Source organism: Oncorhynchus mykiss, chromosome 22 (assembly GCF_057628025.1).
Source record: "Oncorhynchus mykiss isolate SJ-2025 chromosome 22, ASM5762802v1, whole genome shotgun sequence".
NCBI classification, from domain to species: Eukaryota; Metazoa; Chordata; class Actinopteri; order Salmoniformes; family Salmonidae; genus Oncorhynchus; species Oncorhynchus mykiss.
Window position 1 is genome coordinate 14890465 of NC_143043.1, and position 17071 is coordinate 14907535.

A 17071-nucleotide genomic window follows, 5' to 3' on the forward strand; every position below is an offset into this window, starting at 1 on the left:
TGCCCTGCCCTGGCCTGGCCTGTCCCCTTGTATAATAAATATTATGACAACTGTACTCTCCGCCTCCTCCTCTGCATCTGGGTCATATCCTGAGTCGTGATAGTGTGATCATATATTTTGATACATTGAAATGTGTTAAACATTTTTTTTTTGTTTACCTAATGTTTCAGGAAGTCACTGAGTACTGCCCCTATACATAGGACCTTCTACACCCACCTGAGATGTTGATGCCTGATGAGGACCTAAGGGTCGAAACGTAGTTCTAAATAAATATCACCTGGGAGCATGAGCAGCAGTGAGCAGTGTTTTCCTTTCTGTTTTCCAGGAGTTTGGCTACAACTCCAGCACCTGTGGAAAGTACCTGGATGTGCGCATGTTCTTCAGCTTTTGGACTTTAAAACAGTGAAAGAGTTGAATGGCCGTGATAGGAGAAAACAGAGGATGGATCAACAATATTGTTGTTACTAAACAAAATGAACCTAAATGACAGAGTGAAAAAAAGGAAGCCAAATATTCACTGGAGTTGCTTATCAAGACGAAATTGGACGTTCTTGAGTGGCCTAGTTACAGTTTGGACTTAAATCGTCTGGAAAATATATGGCAAAACCTGAAAATGTTTGTCTAGCAATGATCAACAACCGACTTGACAGAGCGTAAAGAATAAAACAAATAATACATGTTGTACCATCCAGGTGTGCAAAGCTCAGAAAGACTCATAGCTGTAATCACAGCTAAAGGTGAGTCTAACATGTATTGACTCAGGGGGTTGAATACTATATTCGTTTTTTTTTTTTAACTTTTCATATTTATTTTACAAATGTTAGAAACATGGCAATTCAATCAATTGTAATCCCACTTTGCAACACAGCAAAATGTGGAAAAAGTTGAGGGATATATCTGAAGGCACTGTATACTGTATGTCAAAATACAATGTTTCAGGAAATGTGTTGTTCCATTTTCACACAGACTAATGTATCAATATTGAGATATGAGGCAGGTATGACACATACCTTGAATTACACAGTAGGCTATGTACTGTATAAAAACACATATACAGTATATGGGAGTTTACACAGTAGGCTATGCACTGTATAAAAACACGTATACAGTATATGGGGGTTTACACAGTAGGCTATGTACTATATAAATAAATAAAAAACTCCCCTTTGTATGTATTTGTATGTATTTGGACAGTTCTATTTGGCTCTATACTATACCAGTATTTTGGATTTGAGATTAAATCACATTCAGTGACAGTACAGAATGTCACCTTTTATTTGAGGGTATTTTTCATATATCTAGTCCCCCCATTTGAAGATGTCATAAGTATTTGGACAAATTTCACCTCAAATGAAACATTTAATCTCAAATCCAAAATGCTGGAGTATAGAGCCAAATTAAACATGTTAGAACTACTGTTGAAATACATGCATAGGTAGGTAAGTGTACAGTATAGATAGGGATTCACATACCTGCATGAAGTACTCCTCCAGCAGACAGTCCGCCCAGGGCTCAGCCACCTCCATGGGTCGCACCTCGTTAGAAATGTCACAGCACTTAATGAGCACCATCTTCAGCTGGGCGGGCCAAAGGTCACACAGTGCAGAGTTCAGTATAGGGAAGGGGTCTACTCGATTTTTTCACATAGATAGCAGCACAAAGGACTAACAAACATACATAGTGAAGTTGTAAATATAGCATTACTGCATCGGGCAGTAGGACAAAGACACTGCACAAACTGTAAGGGAGTGGAAAATACGCATTCTATGGTAGGGACAAATACATAGTCATGTGTATCCTTACACAAGTGACATGCTCTTCATCAGTGAAGTCAAAGCTGTCCACTTTATGCTTGAAGGAGTCCAGTATCTCGCCATGTCGTGCCATGTCTGTGGCCAGTATCAGTGTGATGATTCCCTAAGACAGAAATAGGCGGTTAGATCAGAATATAGACTAGACTACTGCTATAGTAGTACACATACACACACACACACACACACACTACCTGGCGTATCTGTTTGAAGGCCTCGGGGTCAAAGGTGGAGAAGATGTTGCAGTCGGGCTGGGAGAAGATCTGGAAGGCTACGGCACAGTGGTGATTCTCCAGAGGGGAGATGTCATTGTAGCGTACTGCCAACTCCGTCCGTGCATTTATCTGGTACCTGAGAGACAGAGAGGGGCTTGTTTGTTGAATGGAACGTGGACTATATCGAACTAGGATAGACAGATGGCAGTGGTAGAGTAAGAGAGAGAGAGAGCGAGAATAAAAGCATGGATTACATGTTGTTGTATCCGGGGTGATCCAGATCGTGGCACACTGCAGCTGTCATCAGAATCAGAATGTCCACCTGGGTGAACGTCTCCTGGAAGACACACAATTCACAATTATTATTATTATAAGTGGCACAACTAATGGGCCATCTGTGTTAGCATGTGTGTGTGTATGTTTGTGTGTGTGCATCATGCAACTATGCACACGTAGGTACATGCATGTTTGTGTAAGTGAGTGTGTGTTGTGTGAAAGAGTGTGTGTTTGTGAGATCTCATTAGCACATCATTAACATGGGCGTCTTGTAATCGGCCATTATAGGCTTTGATTTATAAACCTGTCATGAATGGTTGTCCATGACAACAGGGTTCGAGATGATGTCTAAGGGAGCGTCTCCAAGGGAGTAGAATTTATCTCTCAGACACCTCTCAGCTTTTCTCTCCCTCCCCCTCGCCCCTCCTCTTCAAGTACAAACATAATTCTTCCTCACCAACCCCTCATTCTCATCCCTCCAGTATTAGTGCTGCCCTTTTATAGCGCTGAGGTATTACTGTAGTATATTACTGTGGTATTACTGTTGTATTACTGTAGTATTATTACTGTGGTATTACCGTCTGTGTTACCTTTGGTATTACCTTTGGTATTACTGTGGTATTACTGTCTAAGAGAGCATCTCCAAAGGAGTAGAATTTATCTTTCAGACACATCTCTCAGCTTCTCTCTAGTATTACTGTGGTATTACTGCGGTATTACCTGTAGGCTGCAGAGGCAGATCATGCTGTACATCATCTGGGTGACACAAAAACAGTGACGGAAGTTATGAAAGGGATTCATCCTGTAGTTGTCATGGATACAAAGCTGCAGGGAGGGAGGAGGGGATGAGAGAAAGAGGGAAGAATGAGTGAATGTGTGAGACCACTAGACAGCGACAACAAACCTACCACTCGTAACATGAAACAAGTGGAGCAGCAGCAGATTCTGAAAAGTTGTAGATATCTCTAGCCGTCTTACCAGCCACCGCTTCAGTGTGATGGGGTTCATGTTGAAGTCCTTGACCAGGTCCAAGTCGTGGTACATGTGCTCCAGGCAGCTCAGCATCTGGTCACATGAAGCAAGGAGGAGGAGTGAGACCGAAGGTGAGCGATACTTTGTTGCGGTTGACCACATATGGTCAACAGTTATATATGGTTGTAGTTGATCCTCTATGGTCAACAACTCTATGGTTGAGTTGAGTGTTTATGGAAGTTGAACCTCTAGGGCCCAACCCCCTGTCCTCACCTCATTGGGCTCCCACTGCCACACATCAAAGGTGGGTTGTCTGAGAGCTTCCACTGTCTCCTGAGACAGGTGGTACTACACACACGCACACGCATGCAGATAGAGAACAGAAGGGGCGGAGAGAGAAGAACAAAGTGAAGTCAGCATCTTACCTCGTTGGACTCCCACAGCCAGAGGCCAAAGGCAGGCTTTCTGAGGGCATCTATGGTCTGCTGCGAGAGCATGTACTGCAGGCGACAGAGCTCCCAGTTAACCCTGTTTTTCTCCGCTGGCTGTGGGCTCACCTCTACACACACATACACACACACCTGGGCATACCTGACTACAGGTTTAACCTCAGTTAGTTTCACCCTGTATTTCTTTAAGTGAGGCAGCTTGCCACTAGGTCCTTTGCACTCCGCCTACCAATGAAATCTAGGGGAAACACAGGCACATCTAAGATGGGTACACCTAACTAGGGACAAGCTGTCAGAGACGGAAATGAACATCTCACAGGGTAATTTTTTTCTGGTAGGGCGGGGCGGGTGAGCGTGGGTGGGGGGAATAAGTAGACCAGAGATGACTGTTGTTGGGCAGTTTCCCATTGAAAGCAATTTTGTCTGTGTAAGTGGGCGTTCCCTCTATCTTATGAGCACGCCAGATATTACAGAGGAACCGTGAGCTCACACGGGAAATCATGCTCACGCAAGTGAGGGAACGCCCACTTACACAGACAGGAACCTTGACCATTTTTTAAATGGAAATCATCTTTGATGCTGTGTCTGATAATAGGAGGTGCATCTCTCACACTATTTTCATTGGAATGCCATTTAGCAGATGCTTTTATCCAAAGTCATGTGTGCATCATTTTTTTACGTATGGGTGTTTCCAGGAATGGAACCCACTATCCTGATGTTTCAAGAACCATGATCTACCAACTGCGCTACGGAGGACCAGAGGATCACACAACTGATTCTGGACATTCAAAAGTGGTGTTCTGACGCTATGGACATACAATACCTGATAACAAGCTCATTGACAATGACAAAACACAGACTGACAGTGACAATGAAGTAGGAGGAATTTGCAGACCACTCACTTACTTTGGGGTAAGAGGGCACATCTCTGCGAGGTGTCAGCTTCTTGTTGTCATCCAGGAAATGACTACAGTACAAAGCAAGCAGTAACCAATTAATAAAATCCAACCATAGACACACACAACATAGTGCGAAGACTGTAATGAAATATTAAATATTAAGATATAAGCAAGCCTTCGTAAGAATATCAGTAGGCCTATATAACAGGATGTAACAGTCTGTAACAATATCAGTATGAGCCATTACTGCTCGCACAAGCCAAGGCACGTGCAAAGCTACTTACTGATCTGGGGGCAGTCATTTTAAAGCCCTGCTAATGACAGACAGGGGAGAGGAAGTTTTCCTCCAACACTTCCTCTACTAACTTCCTCTAACTAGGAGCTAAGAAAGACTATTCAATATAAGACGCAGAAAACAAACACCATTTAGGCTTACATTGGACATCTTTATCAGGATTCAGGTCAAAGCTAAAGGGTCAAGATTAATCGTTATCATGATTCAAGTCAAAGCTAGAGGTCAAGGTTCAAAGATGATCAGATAACCATGTGACTAACCTGTTGTTCCGGGAGGCCATCTCCTCCCGGAGCTTCTTGATGTCGCTGCGACACTTCTCTATCTCCACCACCTTCATCCCTTCCACTGCAGAGAGAGAATGAGAGAGGGAAAGAAAGAAAGAAAAAAAGAGAGAGAGAAAGAGGGGTTAATATATCCTATGTAACCAATAATCAGGTGACCTGGGCCTGAAGCAGTCAGTCACCCGGAACAAATTAACCTCAAAACACCCCCCCCAGCCATCACAGTAGCAGTACTTCACAGTGAAGGACGATGTAATGATTAAAGATTGATTACTGATTAAATGTTCCCACTGGACTGCACAGTGAGGCTGGGGCACCATGCGTGTATGGAACAAATTGTGACAGAACAGTTGAAGGCCATAAAGGCCTTTTAAACATACAGTAGTGTGCAAAAATTGGAGGAAATCCAATGTACTACCGGTACTTTGACGGAATGAGGCATATCAAGCCATCTATATCAATTCAATTTTATATCTGTTTTTACAATCTGATTAGAGAGATCTAACACATCAAATCAAAGCTCAAAGGGAAGCCAGCGAGCATAGTGTGGGACAGTGTAAACAAACTTCCTTGCACACAACAAAATGGACAGAAATAGATTAAATAGGCAGCACTATGATTTACCATAGGGTCAAGGACAGCTAGCATAGATGTCGGATCTTAATTTGATCACCATGTTGTAGGATAACTTTCCAGCAATGCAGGTCATTTAAAATGTGTAGTGTATTTGATGTTTAAAAAGGCTTCTGAAGTTTTTAATTTCCACTTTGAAATTTCAGACTTGATTTTCCCTTAGGAAGAGTGTATCATCCCCTACAGAAATACTCAGAAGTGTACATACACTCAATTAGTATTTGGTAGCATTGGCTTTAGATTGTTTAACTTGGGTCAAACATTTTGGGTAGCCTTCCACAAGCTTCCCACAATAAATTTGGTGAATTTTGGCCCATTCCTCCTGACAGAGCTGGTGTAACTGAGTCAGGTTTGTAGGTCACCTTGCTCACACACGCTTTTTCAGTTCTGCCCACAAATGTTCTAAAGGATTGAGGTCAGGGATTTGTGATGGCCACTCCAATACCTTGACTTTGTTGTCCTTAAGCCATTTTGCCACAACTTTGGAAGTATGCTTGGGGTCATTGTCCATTTGGAAGACCCATTTGCGACCATGCTCTAACTTCCTGACTTATGTCTTGAGATGTTGCTTCAAATATCCACATAATTGTCCTCCCTCATGACTTCATCTATTTTGTGAAGTGCACCAGTCCCTCCTGCAGCAAAGCACCCCACAACATGATGCTTGCTGCCACTCCCGTGCTTCACGGTTGGGATGGTGTTCTTCGGCTTACAAGTTTCCCCCTTTTTCCTCCAAACATAACGATGGTCATTATGGCCAACCAGTTCTATTTTTGCTTCATCAGACCAGTGGACATTTCTCAAAAAAGTACGATCTTTGTCCCCATGTGCAGTTGCAAACCGTAGTCTGGTTTTGGAGCAGTGGCTTCTTCCTTGCTGAGCGGCCTTTCAGGTTGTGTCGATATAGGACTCGTTTTACTGTGGATATGGATACTTTTGTACCAGTTTCCTCCAGCGTCTTCACAGGGTCCTTTGCTGTTGTTCTGGGATTGATTTGCACTATTCGCACCGAAGTACGTTCATCTCTCAGAGGTAGAATTGTGATAGTCAATTATAAGTTTCTTCCACAGCAAATCTACCATTCCAGTGTTTTACTTGCTATATTGTATTTACTTCGCCACCATGGCCTTTTTTTTTGCCTTTACCTCCCTTATCTCACCTCATTTGCTCACATTGTATATATACTTATTTTTCTACTGTATTCTTGACTGTATGTTTGTTTTACTCCTTGTGTAACTCTGTGTTGTTGTATGTGTCGAACTGCTTTGCTTTATCTTGGCCAGGTCGCAATTGTAAATGAGAACGTGTTCTCAACTTGCCTACCTGGTTAAATAAAGGTGAAATAAAATAAAAAAATAAGTGAAATAATCTGTCTGTAAACAATTGTTGGAAAAATTACTTGTGTTATGCACAAAGTAGATGTCCTAACCAACTTGCCAAAACTATAGTTTGTTATCAAGAAATTTGTGGAGTGGTTGAAAAATGAGTTTTAATGACTCTAACCTAAGTGTATGTAAACTTCCGACTTTAACTGTATAGTGTCTAGCAGTGGCTATACATGTCAAGGCTACAGCTAGCATTGTACAAGTTTATGATAAAGCATAATTCCCACCTAGTCTATAGTTTTTCTATGTGATTTATCTTTGGTCAATGTCCAGGTGAATAACATGAGGTCAGAAAATAATAATATGAGGTTAAACTAGAGTAGAGAACATAATACTGATGTAGGAGGTTCATTTGAGCCAGTTTGCCACAGCAGGAAAATAATCCTGCTGCAACAGGAAATGTGAATTATTATGTTGATTATAATTAATGGACATTTGTGTAGAGGCTGATACATTTTTCATAAGGGAAAATCAAGTCAGAAATTTCAACCTGGAAATGTCAAACCTCAGAAGCCAGTTTTCTCCCTAATTTTGTGATATCCAATTGTAATCCAGTTACGATCTTGTCTCATCGCTACAACTCACCAACGGGCTTGGGAGAGGCGAAGATTGAGTCATGCATCCTCCAAACATGACCCTCCAAGTCCTGCTGCTTCTTAACACACACTCACTTAACCCGGAAGCCAGCTGCACCAATGTGTCGGAGGAAACACTGTTCAACTGACGATGAGGGTCAGCTTGCAGGCGCCTGGCCCGCCACTAGAGCGCGATGAGCCAAGTTAAGCCCCCCTGGCCAAACCCTCCCCTAAAAACCCTCCCCTAACCTGGACGACGCTGGGCCAATTGTGTGCCGCCCTATGGGACTCCCAGTCATGGCCGGTTGTGACACAGCCTGAGATCAAACCCCATGCTGTCGTGACACCGCAACACCTTCGACCGCTGCGCAACTCGGGAGGCCCCTCTATTGCCAGTTGTTATCCCCTTACTTGCTAGCCAGCCAACTTGGGCTAACACAGTCACGTCAAACAGTGAAACCCAAATAACAGAAAAGTAGCATGATTTGCATTTATTTAAGCTGTTTTCTAGCATTTGGATACATCTATAACAATGAGCTAATGAAAATGTGCTCTCTCGTCAGGACACTGTTTAGAGGAGCTAGCCAACAACACAGCTAACAAAATCAATTCAAACTGAAGCTGGAAATACAGCAAACTAGCTGCATTTCATTTAACTTGACCTGTTTTTCTATTGACATTTCTTTGTATACATATCCATAAAGATTACGCTAATTCATGATTTCGGCTGGTTAAGAAAAGCTGCCTGCCTCTCTGTCTCGTCCCGACTCACAACTCGTTCATTAATATGGGACAGCTGGAGATCGAATTTCAATATTGAAACAATGTTGCAAATGTCGCAGAGACAGATAGCACGGTTTATACAAATCTCCGCTGTTGAAAAACAAATTCTAGTCCAAAATAAATTAGAGATCATGTCTAAGATGATTTTCTACAGTGGAGATTTTTATAAAGTTTATAAATTGCCTGGTTGGGTTGATGGATAGCACAGTGAGATGGAACAGTAAATAGGCATTTCAACGTCATAGCCTTAGCCGGTAGTAACTTGTGGAATAGGCACTGGCTGGAACGCGGTTTTAACCCATCAGCATCCAGGATTAGACCCACCCCGTGTATAACAGGTGAATAGAGAATGTATGGTATGTCAGTCTATTATGTTAAAAAAAAGCTCACATATAAAATCAAAGATCCAAACTTGGTTAGTAGACAGTTTTGTACACTATTTGAAATGTAAAAACACTGTTTAACAACCACGAGACACAAGTATGTTTTAAAGCTGAACAAATTTGCATTGCTAAATAGCTCAAGACAAAACACCCCATTCAAACCCTACTAAATAGTTAAATCCCCCTCCTTCAGGGGTGTACGTTACTTTTCTTAACCTTAAAAGGAAACTTTCCCGCTAGACACTATTTGGGGTGTTTTTCCAGTCTCCCTAAAAAGCATACAGATGGCGCCGACAGACATGGCAGCTTTGCTTCTAGCTCCTAAGCAACTTTGCAGTATTTAGTTTTTTGGGGTGTTACTTACATAAAAAAAACATTCTGGGCTAATTGTGTTATTACATACAGCCGGAAATACATTTTGGATATCAGAGCGGCAGTAACCAGCATTACGACCAGGAATACAATTTTCCCGAATTAGATCCTTTGTTCGCACCCCCCTGGGTAATATAACTTATCCCAGAGGCTGCTCCAAGACGCCGCCGGCAGAGAAGAGGTATTCAGAGTGGACTTGTAGTCCGACTCAGAAGGCTAATGTTCAGTCTCTGGTCAACAAAGTAGACAAGCTCAGGACGAGGATCTCCTTCCAGAGAGACATCAGGGACTGTAACATACTCTGTTTCATGGAATCATGGCTCTCTCTGGATATACTGTCCCTATCCATACGGCCAGATGGGTTCTCAGTACATCACACAGACAAGAATAAAGAAGTCTCTGGGAAGACGAAGGGCGGTGGTGTATGTTTCATGATTAACCACTCATGGTGTGACTGTGATAATGTACAGAAACACAAGTCATTTTGTTCACCTGACCTAGAACACAATCAAATGCCGACTGTATTACCTCCCAAGAAAATGATATTTGTTTATAGTCCCCCTCTAGCCGATACCACTATGGTCCTCAAGGAACTACACTGGACTTTATGCAAACTGGAAACCACATATCCTGAGGCCGCATTTATTGTAGCTGGGGATTGTAATAAAGCAAATTTGAGGAAAACACTATTGAAGTTCTATCAACACATTGACTGCAGTACTCGCGCTGGGAAAACACTCAACCACTGCTATTCTCTCTTCCGGGATACCTACAAGGCCCTCCCCCGCCCATTTTGCTCCCCCATTCCTATATGCACAGGAAGTACCTGCGCTAAGGTCTATTCAACACTGATCTGACCAATCAGAATCCATGCTTCAAGATTGTTTTGATTACTTGGACTGGGATTTGTTCCGGGTAACCTGTAAGAATAACAATGATGTATACACGGACACGGTGACTGAGTTCATCAGGAAGTGTATAGGGAATGTTGTTCCCACTGTGACTATTAAAACCTACCCAAACCAGAAACCATGGATAGATGGCAGCATTCACGCAAAACTGAAAGCGCGAACCACCGCATTTAACCATGGCAAGGTGACTGGGAATATGTTTGAATACAAACGGTGTAGTTACTCCTTCTGTAAGGCAATCAAACAAGCAAAACATCAGTACAGAGAAAGTGGAGTCGCAATTCAACAACTCCAGGGCTCTCGTTCTCTGTGGCCGACATGAGTAAGACATTTAAGCGTGTTAACCCTAGCATGGCTGCCGGCCCAGACGGCATCCCTAGCCGCGTCCTCAGAGCATGCGCAGAACAGCTGGCTGGAGTGTTTACGGACATATTCAATCTCTCCCTATCCCAGTCTGCTGTCCACACTTGCTTCAAGATGTCCACCATTGTTTCTGTACCCAAGAAAGCAAAAGTAACTGAACTAAATGACTATCGCCCCCTAGCACTCACTTCTGTCATCATGAAGTTATTTGAGAGGCTAGTTAAGGATCATATCACCTCTACCTTACCTGACACCCTAGACTCAGTTCAATTTGCTTACCGTCCCAATAGATCCACAGACGATGGAATCACAATTGCACTACACACTGTTATATCCCATCTGGACAAGAGGAATACCAATGTAAGAATGCTGTTCATTGACTATAGCTCAGCCTTCAACACCATAATACCCTCCAAGCTCATCATCAAACTTGGGTCTGAACCCCACCCTGTGCAACTGGGTCCTGGACTTCCTGATAGGCCGCCCCCAGGTGGTGAAGGTAGCAAACAACCTCCACTTCACTGATCCTTCACCCATGACTGCGTGGCCACAAACGCCTCCAACTCAATCATCAAGTTTGCAGACGACACAACAATAGTAGGCCTGATTACCAACAATGACGAGACAGCCTACAAGGAGGAAGTGAGGGCCCTGGCGGAGTGGTACCAGGAAATGAACCTCTCAATTCACAACAATACGTCAACAAAACAAAACGGAGCTGATCGTGGACTTCAGGAAACAGCAGAGGGAGCACGCCCCTATCCACATTGACGGGACAGCAGTGGAGAAGGTGGAAAGCTTCAAGTTCCTCGGCATACACATCACTGATCTGAAATGGTCCACCCACACAAACAGTGTGTTGAAGAAGGCGCAACAGCGCCTCTTCAACCTCAAGAGGCTCAAGAAATTTGGCTTGGCCCCTAAGACTGTCAAACTTTTACAGATGCACAATTAAGAGCATGCTGTCGGGCTGTATTACCGCCTGGTACGGCAACTGCACCGCCCGCAACCGCAGGGCTCTCGAGAGGCTGGTGCTGTCTGCCAACGCTGTATTCTATTCTACTGTATTTTAGCCAATGCCACTCCGACATTGCTTGCCCTAATATTTATACATTTCTTAATTCCATTATTTACTTATAGATGTGTGTATTGTTGTGAATTGTTAGATATTACTGTACTGTTGGAGGTAGGAACACACGCATTTCGCTACACCCGCAATAACATCTTCTAAAAATGTGTGTGACCAATAAAATTAGACTTGATTGGATTTTGATTTGATTATAAGGGATGAGAGAGTGTTTCAGAGATAATTATGCACTATAGATATATTTCAGAATTTTTGCCCTGGGAATGTCCTGGAATCGCTGCAAATTCTGGATATTGTGGTTTGCTTACAACCAGGATATTTAGCTGCCCTGTTTCAACTGGTGAAATTCAGAAACGCTCGTATTTGCATGTAGTGAGGAGATGCAAAATGTCTATGACACATATAATATATTAACAACATATTAATGGACTGAGTATACAAAACATTAGGAACACCTTCCTCATACTGAGTTGCACCCCCCTTTTGCCCTCAGAACAGCCTCGATTCCTCAGGGCATGGACTCTGCAAGGTGTAGAAAGCGTTCCACAGGGACGCTGGCCCATGTTGACTCCATGGCTTCCACTCCGAACAGCTCGATCCATCTCATCCCACAGATTTCTTTTTTTTTTCTTTTCTTTTTTTAACCTTTATTTAACTAGGCAAGTCAGTTAAGAACAAATTCTTATTTTCAATGACAGCCTAGGAACAGTGCCTGTTCAGGGGCAGAACGACAGATTTGTACCTTGTCAGCTCGGGGGTTTGAACTTGCAACCTTCCGGTTACTAGTCCACTAGGCTACCCTGCCGCCCCAATTGGATTGAGATCTGGTGACTGGTGACAGGCCACTGCAGTAAGCTGAATTCACTGTCATGTTCGTGGGACCATTTCTGGACAATCATGGGCATTATCCTGCTGAAAAAAATAATTTCCAGATGGATACACTGCTGCCATGAAGGGATGCACCTGATTGGAAATGATTTTGAGATATCCTGTGGCATTCAAACTTGGCTCCACTTTAGTCAAGGGGCCCAATGCGTGCCATCAAAACACACCACCAGCCTTCAATGTTGACACGCATGTACTCGTGGTTTTCTCCATACCCTAGTCTTCCCATCAGCGTGAAACAGCAGGAACCGGGATTCATCAGGCCAGGCAATGTTTTTCCAATTCTCCAGTGTTCAGTGTTTTCGTTCCTTAGCTCACTGCAACCACAGTTATTTTTTTTTGCTGAAAGAAGTAGAACTCTGTAAGGTCGTCGGCTGCCATACCCCATTCATGTCAAGGTAAGATGAGTTGTGCATTCTTTTATGGGTCTTTGGGCACCATTGTTGTACTGGACTGTCAGTTGACTAACTGTAGCCCATCTGTTGCTCTGCACAATTCATGTCAGCCTCCATTTTCCCCTTTCATCAATGACCCGTTTAAACCACTGGCCTGCCTTCTTGATACACATGGAAAACTGTTGAGTGTGAAAAACCCAGCAGTGTTTCACTCAAACAGGTGCGCCTGGCACCTACTACCATACCCTGTTCAAGGGTACTTAAATATTTTGTCTTGCCAATTCACCCTCTGAATGGCACACATACACAACCCTTGTCTCAATTGTCTCAAGGCTTAAAAATCCTTATTTAAACGTATCTCCTCCCCTTTATCTACACTGATTGAAGTGGATTTAACAGGTGACATCAATAACGGATCTGTATTCACCTGGTCAGTCTATGTCATGGAAAGAGAAGGTGTTCCTAATGTTTTGTACACTCAGTGTATAGTGAAATAGAGCAGCGGTGAAATTTCCCTTTAACTTCTTTATTTAATTTTTTTATGATGTTAAAGGGACATTTTTTATGACTCAATCTCCCAGGGCTACCATTTCTATTAACATTTCCCATCCAGCCAAGTTAATGAGTGGCGATTAAAACCTATTAAAATATGCCTGCTCACATACAGTAGTAGAACAATGTTCACTGCACGCTTTATTGCAGAGTTTCAGTGAGGGTTCGATTGCCTCATACACGGGCCACACATCAACTTACTGAGAGTGAATCTTGCCTATGCCAATCGGCCATCGCTCATCCATATATTTACATGCACATATTCTTATTCATTCCTTTACACTTGTGCGTAAAAGGTAGTTGTTGTGAAATTGTTAGATTACTTGTTGGATATTACTGCACGGTCGGAACTAGAAGCACAAGCATTTCACTACACTCGCATTAACATCTGCTAACCATGTGTATGTGACCAATAACGTTTTATATTATTAGATTTTTGGAATATGGTTTCAGGGCATCTGCTTGGTATTACATTTAAGTTGTTTTTTTTCTCCATTGTATGCCACTCTTTAACTAAGAGTCACCATAGAACAAAATCATCTGTTAAAAGGACCATACTGTATTCTTCTATTTTCTGCATTCAGTGTATTTGTTCTGTAGTATTCCCCATGGTAGGTAACAATACTGCGATTTAAGCAGAGGCTGTCTCCTCTCTAGGGAGAAATAAACACACAGACAGACACAGTACTCACACTCCACTCTCTTCTCCAACATGGCCAAGCGGTTCGTCACCTCCGTCTTCAGCTCGTTGATTTTAAACGCTCTGCAAAGAAAGAGTGGAGGACAGACAGAGAGAGATGGGGAAAGAAAAGAAAGAGGAGATAGAAAGAGGGAAAGAGACGGAAAAAGAGTGAGAAAATAAGATAGAGGGGGAGAGAGAGAAAGAGAGAGAGAGAGAGAGAGGGAAAGATAGAGCAAAAGGGACATAGAGCAATCATTATCTGAAAGCAGCACACAATAATACAGTGACACACAAATAGCATACATTTACGAGAAGAAGGGAACAAAAAGCATTTACCAAGCCAGAGGCAACATTTCCACAAAAGCTACATCAGTGCTCTTACCTGGAAAACTGCTCTGCCACCTGTGTCAATACATTCTGGAAGAGTTCCTCTTTATCTGGAAGAAAAAGATGGTGCTACGTTACACACAGGAAAAACACAACTCATGCACGTCTCTCTGTGCTGTAACGACAACACTGCACACGTCTGAAGCATTTCATTATATCAGAGCCTGGGGGTGTAACAGATATCGAGTGCCCCTTTTATCACACGCAAAACACACACACACACACACACACACACACGCACACACACACACACACACACACACACACACACACACACACACACACACACACACACACACACACACACACACACACACACACACACACACACACACACACACACACCTTATGTAAACCAGCAACAACAAGAGAATGAAACAAACACAACAGATGGCAAAAGAAGAGAGAGTGTTTTCTCTGTCTCACTACTGAACGCAGTAGTCGCGTTTCGAGATGGTGCCAGCTTGATATGTTAACAAGGCACTTGTAATATCCCTTCCCACACACAGAAAATAACTCCATGACAAAAACAAAGCTCTGCTATTGGTGCAGTGCAGACTTATGGCCAAAGTTCACCTGAGAGGCCAATAAAAGTGCAGGTATGTGAACTAGTAAAACCATCTGGCACCTGTTGGACTGATCCTATTGTACACCGTGTCTCATTAATGCTGTCCTAATGTACACCGTGTCTCATTAATGCTGTCCTAATGTACACCGTGTCACATTAATGCTGTCCTAATGTATACCGTGTCACATTAATGCTGTCCTAATGTACACTGTGTCACATTAATGCTGTCCTATTGTACACAGTGTCACATTAATGCTGTCCTAATGTACACTGTGTCACATTAATGCTGTCCTATTGTACAACGTAACACCATACCACTAGACGTACCGGTGCCTCTTGGGCAGTTCACATTGTTGATTGAGGACCTCTTTACTGAGGAATGTGATTGGTTCTCTTTAATGTTTAATATTTGTATTATGTGGTATTTGTAAAAAAGTGCAGGGCTCCCTTGTCCAAGAAATCTTGGGCCTGCTAAAATAAAGCTTTCAAAAAGTGTGGAACAAAGACACAAGCTGCTGTTCATGGAATTTTTCCCAGATGTTCAGCTGGCCTGTCTGTGTACTCTTGTGTGTGAGTGATGACCGAAAATAAGGATGTTGTTTTGTCGCCTTCCCTGCACTGGGGAACTGGTTCTCATCACACTGTTAAATCAGCCAGGTTTACTAGGTGACATTTCCCATAAACGGAGGTCATGAACCATGTAACTTCACTAACCAAGCAAAACAATAAATAAATAGTGTGTGTGTGTGTGTGTCTGAGTGTGTTTACATCCTTGTGTCTATTGCCTACACGTTTTGATGACTATGCTTGTTTATGTGCAGTGTGCACATCAGGTATGTGGGATAGTGTGCTGTGCTTTGTGTATGTACTCATGCTTGCTTACATATATGCTATATACGAAATGGTACCTATGCATATGCTAATAAGCTATTGCATATGTGATGTCAGCGAAGCTTGTCTATTTGCATAGTCAGTGCATGTGTGTGAAAAGCCAATGGCCCTCTGGGACTCACCAGCTAGCTGTCCTCCAGTCAGGGGTACCACTCTGTACGGTGACCTTCAACACACACACACACACACACACACACACACACACACACACACACACACACACACACACACACACACACACACACACACACACACACACACACACACACACACAAACACACCAGTCAGTTTAGACAGCAAGTGGTGCAGCACTCAAATGTGTTCCCCCTTCCTCCTAATCAGACATGCTGTGAATGTCCTCTTCCTCCCACTCTCTTACTCAGCGTCTGAAGTGTGAGGACACGCTGGGGGCTGTGTGTGTGTCTTTTTGGTTTTACTATCATTGTGGGGACCAGAAGTCCTCACAAGGATAGTAAAACAAGGAAAGGTGGGGACATTTTGCCGGTTCCTACAAGGAAAAATGCTATTTTAGGCTTACATGCTGACCGTTCCGCTCACGTCACGTGAGCAAGCATTGTAAAATAATGTACACATACATGTTATTCAATAATTGCACCAACACTGCTCGCGCGCGTCTACGTAGCCAGGCGCTAAAATAGAATTTGGTTCTATTTGTGACGCTTGACCGTCTGCAAGTCCCGCCTCTCCCATCTCCTCATTGGTTTTTAGGATCATATACCCACGTGGGTGATTGAAGGATGAACTGAGGTCCACACTCCAGTCCAGTTGGTTGTGGTAATGCACCTTAAAGTTGGTTGCCAATCACCATTGTGCATTTCAGGTAAAATAACAAACCCCAATGTTTATATCACAGGACAAATTAGCTAGCAACAGCATGCTAGCTAGCTAAATTGCCATACATGTTTAATGCTTTTCGACCTGTCCCAAAATGTATATAGTTGGTTCAGAGTTCGTTTTGATATTTCCAACTGCGTGTCCTGATCGCGTCTGATGTGGGTGG

At 42.9% G+C, this 17071-nt stretch overlaps 1 protein-coding gene across 4 annotated transcripts in view; it reads right to left on the bottom strand.

Moving 5' to 3' along the window:
• Positions 1-17071, bottom strand: part of LOC110501414 (high affinity cGMP-specific 3',5'-cyclic phosphodiesterase 9A) — a 35775-nt gene that overhangs the window by 5106 nt on the left and 13598 nt on the right. For 2 of the 4 annotated variants that reach the window (XM_036958760.2, XM_036958758.2), the window contains exons 4-15: positions 16173-16216; positions 14587-14641; positions 14215-14285; positions 5178-5262; positions 4630-4690; positions 3548-3622; positions 3281-3367; positions 3023-3127; positions 2281-2363; positions 2006-2162; positions 1804-1917; positions 1473-1577 (exon numbers count right to left, since the gene is read on the bottom strand). In XM_036958760.2, coding sequence (XP_036814655.1) covers positions 1473-1577; positions 1804-1917; positions 2006-2162; positions 2281-2363; positions 3023-3127; positions 3281-3367; positions 3548-3622; positions 4630-4690; positions 5178-5262; positions 14215-14285; positions 14587-14641; positions 16173-16216 — 1042 coding nt within the window. Of the gene's footprint in view, positions 1-1472; positions 1578-1803; positions 1918-2005; positions 2163-2280; positions 2364-3022; positions 3128-3280; positions 3368-3547; positions 3623-3699; positions 3775-4629; positions 4691-5177; positions 5263-14214; positions 14286-14586; positions 14642-16172; positions 16217-17071 lie in introns of all 4 variants that reach the window. The other 2 variants (XM_090215580.1, XM_036958759.2) reach the window with 1 other exon arrangement.